The sequence below is a fragment of the Spermophilus citellus genome (genome assembly GCF_964194105.1).
Source record: "Spermophilus citellus genome assembly, chromosome: 4".
Taxonomy (NCBI): domain Eukaryota; kingdom Metazoa; phylum Chordata; class Mammalia; order Rodentia; family Sciuridae; genus Spermophilus; species Spermophilus citellus.
In genome coordinates, this window is record NC_138185.1 from 4,336,834 (window position 1) to 4,345,077 (window position 8,244).

General features: G+C 48.2%; 1 protein-coding gene across 1 annotated transcript; it reads right to left on the minus strand.

The window, feature by feature from the left end:
- Positions 1-2,407: 2,407 nt before the first annotated feature.
- Positions 2,408-7,851, minus strand: LOC308647407 (WAP four-disulfide core domain protein 6A-like; the record flags this gene model as incomplete). The annotated part of the gene is made up of 4 exons (XM_081291444.1): positions 2,408-2,415; positions 2,770-2,937; positions 5,474-5,605; positions 7,785-7,851. The coding sequence occupies 4 exons, from the start codon at positions 7,849-7,851 to the stop codon at positions 2,408-2,410; spliced, it is 375 nt and encodes a 124-aa protein (XP_081147570.1).
- Positions 7,852-8,244: the final 393 nt, after the last annotated feature.

Below are 8,244 nucleotides of genomic sequence, written 5' to 3' on the forward strand. Positions count from 1 at the left end.
ACAAGTCTGTTCCCCATAAGAAATTGCCCTGGGGCTGGTGGAGTTCTCCAGGCCTCTCAGCTCAGGATGCCTTGGACCTCCATCTGGGCTCCCCCTCGGCATTTCTGATTTTGGAGGCAGCTCTGAGGAGAGAGGGAGGAGAGGAAGATGAGGGGCCTGGGTCTGCAATGTACTTTGGGAAACACCTACAGGGTCCACTTGACATATCTCTGGGGTCTAAAGGGAAAAGTGACACCCCAACAGTCAGCACTGAGAACTGGACCCTCTAGCTCCACTGAGGCATCCCTTTCAGCAGGTGCTCTGAGTTCACCCCGAGCAGAACAGGTGAGCAGATACCATCAGCCCCCAGACGCTCTGGCCATTTCGAAGGGCCTCTTTGGTTCACAGGCTCCTGGGACAGAGCAGTTTATTCTAGTCATTCATGTGTGTCAACTCCGATCGGGGACTGGAGGGTGCTCAGGTGCTTATCAGATTTGGCAGAATTCCTCTGCTGTCACAGGTTTTGAACTTCTAAGTCCCCTGTAACATCACCAGCCCACCGCCTTCAACACAGGTGGGAAATGTGTTCCTCCACCCTACCCAGTCTGGGCCCGCCTCTCGGGACAGCGATTTAGCAGATCTGAAGGCTCCACATCTTGAACCCCTCCCTCTCCTAAGTGGCTCTCGTGTGATTTTTCTAATGGCATTTTCAGAAATCGTTAATCATTGACTATTGGTAGCGCTTCTGCATCACACTGTGAAACTGTCCCCTTTACTGAAGCCGCAGAAAACAAGTCCTTGAGCCCTTTTAGAGACAGATGGCTGTGAGATGGATGGAGCTCAAGCCTTGGGGTTCCTCACTCGAGCAAGCCTCTTCTAAGATCCTGAGGGTGGCTCTAGCTACACATTGACATTGTCAAATGATTGGTGACATCATTCTGGCCGTCACCAGCCAGGCTGCCTTACCTCCCCCACTCTGATTCGTGTCACACTTCTCCTGGCCAGGTGATGTTGGAATGGCTGCAGAGTACTCCCCTTGTTCCCTGTGTCAATTCCCCTTGAGGTCACGACACTATGTCCTGGGACTTTGAGGTGGCATCCTGGTATGAATGTACCTGGCCCTAGAAGGCTGTGAGTTGTGGATGAGAAACAAATTTTGACATGTATTGAGCCAGAAAAACAAGTCTCTGGAAAATTCTCCCAAATATCAGGTACAAAAAATTACAAATAGAAAAAAAAAAAAACAGTTTTTATGGAAGGCTGTTCAGAAGTTCTTTAGTGGTAAGAGCATCCTTGCTAATTCGGTATTCTATCATGAATATTTTCTTTAATTTTTAAAATATTTATTTTTAATTGTAGTTGGACACAATAACTTTATTTTATTTATTTATTTTTATGTGGTGCTGAGGATGGAACCAGGGCCTCACACGTGCTAGGCAAATGTACTACGGCTGAGCCACAACCCCAGCCCATGAATATTTTCTTTTTGATGAGATTACACAAACAAGAATTTTTTAAAATTCTTGTGTTTTTAGCACCCAAGCCTGTAAAGAGAACTACAAATATTAAGGGTGGCTTAGCCAAGCACAGGGTCTATGCATCCCAACTATCATCCAAATAAAAAATATATCCATGTTTGATCAGTCATGTTGAATGAAAGACAGACTTATCTTTCCATGCTCTTTCTAGAAATTGGGTTTTGTTAAAGAAATTGATGTCAGGAAGGTAAAACATCAATAGATCATTGATTTCTATGGATTCTGTGCAATTTGTGGTATTTTTAAAATTTGCAGTTGCTTGTGAGTTCCTTTTCCCTGTGAATAATACCCTCTTTTCATTTCACTTATATTTGGCTTTTTAAGGACTCCTAGTTTATTAGTTTTAGATCATACAAAACCCAGATCTTCTCAGGCTCTCTGCTTAAGCATCTTAGGGCCATTTTACCAGGTAACAGTGTCACAGAGCTCTCAGTTTTTCAGATTTTCATTCTCTTCTCTCCTTTTGATGTTACTGGGAAAACCCCCAAAACCTCTTGTTCTCTGAAAACTGCGTATAGGGAGAGATGAGTCTACGTGAAGACCTGCAGGTTGCAATGGAATCATTCAGACCAGGCTACGGGGTCTCAGACACTTTAATAGGGGAAACTGGAGGCTACATAGGAATAAATGGGGATCCTGAAAGTTGAAGAGATTTCACACTGAGGAAGGCCACCATGTTTGAAGAGAAGCTGAGGAGAGAAAAAGGAGTGAGCAAGTCCTGGGGTTCAGTTTTTGGAGCAGCCAACACCGGAGTGGCTGCAGGTGACAGTGGAAGCCAATGTGAAGCATGGGTCAGGCCCACGTGGAGACTCTTGCAAAGCAAACCCGGAAGGTGGCTTCAGCTCCTCCTCCTCCTGTGGACAAGAAAGGACCTCAGGTTGCTGTGGCCTTCAATCATCTATTGAAGGAAGAGAAGTTGTGAAGGGTTTTGATGAGAAGTGGCCCTGCCATGACTGGGTCAGGAATGACGCCCAGTGCTTGGTGGCCTTCTGACTCGGTCTGTCTGTCTCCGCCCCCCTTCCCACCTCATCATGCGACTCCCTTTGCCTACAGGCTTCCTTCCTAACCTCTTTTTCTCAAATCTCCTTTTTACTTACCCTCCCACAAGACGTGCCCTTATCTCCTGATTGGCCCTGGTTCTGTCAGCCCTGGGCCTGCAGCAGCCTTGGAAAGGACCAGCACCCACATCTCTCAGGTGCTCGGTGGAGCGTGGGAGTCTGAGACGCCCCCCACCCCCACCCCCAGGACTTACAACTTTTTTGGCAGACGACCATGCAGATAGCCTCACTTTGGAAGTTGTTGTTGTTCCCTTGGCAACCACCGTAGATGAACCTGGAGCAGAGCTCGGTCTCTTCGTTATACCACCAGCGCGGGAGGTAGGCCATGCAGGGCCCCGCCTCCTTGGGCATGCTGCAGATGTCTGCAGGGAGATCACGGAGCAGAGCAGTGGGGATGCTGGTCTCCTGGCAAGGCCCACCTCCCTGCCTCCGGCCACTGCTCTCTCTGTCCCTACTGTGAGGCATATTTATCTCGGACTCGGCTCCCAATTCAGTGTGAACCTTGGCCACTTGCTTTAACCTCTCTGGTTCTTGGCTTCCTGGACGTCCACAGAAATCAGTTTAAAAAGATACTGTGGGTAGAGGTCGAGAGATCAGTGGAGGGAAGGGAACAAGGTGGGGAAGGAGAGGGGAGGCACTGGGGTCTGAACTAGAACAGGACATGTTCCTTGCTTGTATAGTTATATCAAATGGATTCTACTCTCATGGGTCACCAAAAAGAACCAATAAAACAGTGATAACAGAACATGAGAATACAAAACACCACCCTGCTCATCTTACAGGGCTGTGGTAGGAGCAGATGTGACAAGGCCACATGGATCCTTCTGCTGTGCCTCCTCCACATCTGAGCAACGAAGAGCTCCGGGGTTTTGAGAGTAAACAGCATCCCTTTCTCTCCCTTTCTACCATTTTATTAACTTGAGCACCATTATCTTTTCCCAGGACTGTCCTGAAAGGCTACTGACTGATCTGCACATTTCTCCCATCTACTCCACACTGGTTTCCAGAGAACTGATCCACAGGGATGGGGGCAAAGTTCTACCCAGAGGACTCCAGAACCCATTTCCTGGGCTGGGATACAGCCGAGGGGCAGAGGGCCTGCCTTGCCGGCATCAGCCCTGGGTTTGATCCTCTGCACCCCACCCCCCCAAAAAGAAGTCTCTCTCAGACCCTCTTTCTGGCTTTATCTCATTGCTGCCCCTCACACTCACCCCTTCTAACTTCCTGCTCTAAGAACAGCATGGTCTTATCCACCTCTGCCTTTGCCCTGCCCAAATATCTGACCCCTTTCACCAACTAGACGCACTCCTAGTTATCCTTCAAAACCCTCCCAGGTATCAGATCTTTGTGATGCTCTTCCTCAATTCATTCTTTATTCCTTGCTTTTTATTTTATTGCTTCTAAATCTTGCACATTTATCACTTTTGTGACACACATTTATCACTTCAGTGTAATTGTTTATTCACATTTTCTGACTCCTCTATGAAAATGTAAGGTTTTCTAGAGTGGGTATTGTGTCTTATGCCAGCTCGGTACAGCCGTTCTAGCAGATTTGGCATAGAGAGAATGTTTCAGGAGTATTCACAGTCTAAACAAATGTATCCTGAATATAAAGAAGCTTTTATTTTTTTTTGGGGGGGGGCGGGTAATGGGAATTGAACTCAGGGGCACTTGGCCACTGAGCCACATCCCCAACCCAATTTTGTATTTTATTTAGAGACAGGGTCTCACTGAGTTGCTTAGTGCCTCTATAAATTGCTGAGCTGGGTTTGAACTCACAATCCTCCTGCAACTGGGAGTACAGGCATGTGCCACCATGCCCAGCCTATAAAGAATAAGGATTAATAAGCAATTGTTTTGTCCATTGTGCTCTGAGGTACAAATACAGTCCTTTAGCACTTCCAGTCTAGACCACATCAAAACAATTTTAGCACTTATTAAAATGTCAGTCATATTCTTAGCATTTAATATATGTTAACATTTAATATTATGTAGCTATCCCTCTGACTGCTCTCACTATAAAGATAAGAAAAGTGAAGCCAGGTAAATGATAAGGGGTTTAGATGTAGACAATCCCCCCCTCCTAGGATCAAGACCAGACCCCTGTGCTCCTTGCTAGCCCAGTACCATCTGTCTCATCTCTTATCCTCTCAGGCTTCCTCCGCTCTCTGACTTTTCAAGGCCTGAGCATGATGCTTCCTAACACAGGGCCTTTGCATATGCTGTTACCTGTGCCCAGAAAATTCCCTCCAATTTTTGCCTGCATACCACCCATCTTTCCATGAATCCATGAATCCCAGTCATAGAAAAATCTTTCCTGCCCTCCCTGGCCACAACAAGCAAGTGCAGCCTCTCAAATATTTGTTGAATGAATAAATGAATGCATAGTGTTTGATGGTCTTCTTTAAAGCCCAGTGATATGGGGCAGAGAGGAAAGAGTGTAGGAGGTCAAAGATGATCGTGGAAACCTTCCTGGATTGATATAGACAGAGAGGCCCGGGGACAAGTGCCAGGAAATACCAGCCATCCACCTGTCTCTTATGGTGATCACATCAACTGAGGCAACGTTGGCATCTGACCGGACTTTGGTGGCTACTTGGCATTTCAGAAGATCACCAAACAGGAGCCCAGAGACCATGTGGTTCAATACCCATAAGTAACTGATGGAAAAGGAAACTGAGGTCCAGAAAGGGAGAACCACATTGCTCACATCACCTACAAAATAGGGGCAGGATGTGGTCCGGGTCTCCCGAGTCCGGCACTGACGGGACTTGTGTCAAGGAGAAGATGCATCAGGGCTTGTTCAGGCTCCGGCCCTCAGTGACCCAGGAAGGGGGCTGGACAGTGCCAGTGTGGGAGGTGGGGAAGGAGGGCTGCATTCATTCAGGGGATCCGTACCTTTTCTCATGTCTAAACACTTCTTTCCGCAGCTGAACATGCAACACTTCATATTATTTGGGCACTGCCTGTGCCTCGTGCATAGGTTTCTTTCTTCGATTTCACATTTTACTCTGATTTTGGGACACGACTCTGGAGAGGAGAAGATATGCTTCCTTGAGGCCTGGAAGTGGGTGTCTCTCCCCCTTCCCAGGCGCAGGGCACCTCTGCAGAGTTGGGGAAGCTTGATTCCCTTCTCCTGCCCCAGGAGGACAGTAACTCTCAGGGGGCTCAGGATTCTCGAAACACTAGCCACATCCCTGACCCCGTGACTCATCACCTAATCCCTAAGCCCATTCCCAACCCTTCTCCCACCACCTGTATAAAGTTCCTGGGAGGAGAACATGCTCCTCTAGGCACTTGGCTTTGTTGTACTTGGAGGTTCCCCTAGGGTGCGCTGTAGCTCCTGCTAATTGAGATCTGCACTTGAGCATCTGGTGGCTGGGCTTCAACATTCTGTACAGCCTTTCCTATGGCAGGCACCCTGTCTGAACCTTCCTTTCCTCAATTGCCTAGAGGGTCATTCCAAAGACGGATGCAACAAAGTTTGAAAAGTCATCATCCAGCTGCCTGGGACCATATAATAATGTATTGATGAAGTACTTACTATGCACCTGAACTTTTCTCTTTAATCCTCATTCCAAATACCTCCGTAAGTACTATTAATATTCACATCTAATAAGCAGGAATCTGAAGTCTAGGGAGGCTATGTACACTCATCCAGGGTCACATGACTATTAAGGAGTGCAGTCAGGATTGGAGCCTGTAGCATGTGGCTCCTGAGAACTCACTGCCAACCGCTGCTTTTCCATTGCTCAGTACATTTAGCTACGAATCCTGGAATCTTTGAATTTCAATATTGCAAGGGACTTTGGGAGATGATTCTTTACCACAAAGGCAAGGATCCTTTGTGGGTGTGGGTGGGGGAGTGGGGAAACTTATTTGGGGCTTCAGTGGAGAAGTTTGGAAGTCAGTGCAGTGCTGCTAGGGAGTATGGTGTCTGTCCTCAGGGGAAAGTCCCTCTGGCTCTCTAGTTCCTCAAGTACACTTTATGGGAGGGGGTCCAGGCACCTACAGGAAGAACCCCTCCGGATGCAGTTGGGGGTGGGGTGGGGAGCTGCTACAGACAGGTTCCCCCTAGGAAGGGGGCTGAAATAAGGACTCCAAATACCGCCCCTCTGTTCCGCCCAGGGTCCAGCTGAAGTGGGGAAAGCATTCCTCCTCTGTGATGCTCTTCTTTGTCTTTCGTCCCCCTCACATTCTCTCTGTACATTAGAGGGACTGTATCCCCAATACTTACTGAAAAATAACCCCTCAACCAGCCCAGGTTCCTGGACACCCCCCAGGAGGATGAACGGTACCAGGAATAGTAGAAGTCCCAAGAGTCCCATTTTAGGAAGTGCTGGCCGATGTCACCCAAACTAGGTAGCTGCTCTCTGCACTGCCTCTGAGCGGGTGGCCCAGCACAGCCCAACACTCCAAGAAACAAGCCTGGAGGCAAGCCAGCCATACTCCCTCCCACAGGCCTCCTGATCCTAGGCTCTCTCCACCAGGGGGAGGGGTCACTCCCGCTGGGCATTCCAGATGCCCCCAGCAGAAGGCGTGGACAGCTCCAGAACCTTCCTTTTCTCAGGGGCAATGTGGAGGCTCATCTTTCTGATTTTGCTCTTCTCCCGGTACCTCTATTGGTGCTTTATTTTTCTCACGGTTTCTCTTTTTCTTCTCTGTGTCTCTGTGTTTTTTCCTTGCTCCTGTTTTTCCCCCCGCTCCTTTTCAACGACTCTCTTTCACTGTCCGGTCACTTCTCTTCTTTCCCCCTCTCTGTTTTCTTGGGTCCATTTTTTCTTTTCTTTGCAGTCCTGGGGGAGTAAACCCAGGGGTGCTTAACCACTGAGCTACATCCCCAGCCCTTGTCATTTTTTATTTTGAGGGAGGATCTTGCTTAATTGCCAATTTGGCCTAGAACCTGGGATCCTCCTGCCTCAGCCTCCCCACCCCCTCACACACCTGCCATCTGCCACGTTGCTGGGATTACCGGTGTCTGCAGCTGTGCCTGCTCACCCCTTTTCTTCAGCTGTTGCCAAGGAGCAAGGATATTGCTGTGAGTAAGTGTGGGGAGGAAAGAGGAATTCCAAGTTGAACTGAGTCCACAGAGAAAGTCTGTCCAGGTCACGCAATTTTGAAAGCAGAAAAGAAGACCAGAGCTCCCAGAGACCTTCTAATGTCAGATGCAAATTAGAGTGAGAGATTCAAGGAAAACCTGCAGTTGTACCTTCAGAAAACCAGTGCAGCAGCGGGGCCCGCAGAATGTCCCACTGCGAGTTCCTGAAGTGTCCCATTGACCTAAGTCTTGAAGCATCAGAAGAGAGCGCAAGCAGGCACTGTAGAGGGGAAGGCCTTGCTCCACCCCAACATGCCCTGGGCTGACCTTCAGTCTCACCTGCAGCTTCCAGAGACAGTCGGTCCCAGAGAACATTTTGTCTTAATCTATTTTTTAAATCGAGGTAGAATTCACATCATGTAAAATCGACCATGTCAAGGGGAAGAATCCAGTGGCTTTTTTTTTTTTTTTTTAGCACATTCACAAAGTTGTGTGACCACTCCCTCCATTAATCCCCATTTTTGTCACTTTAAATTAAAACCCTGGACCTGTGAGCAGTCACTCCTTAGTTGTCCCCCCTCCCTGCCTATTCCAACCCCCGGCAGCGCTTCCTATGTCTATAGATTAACCT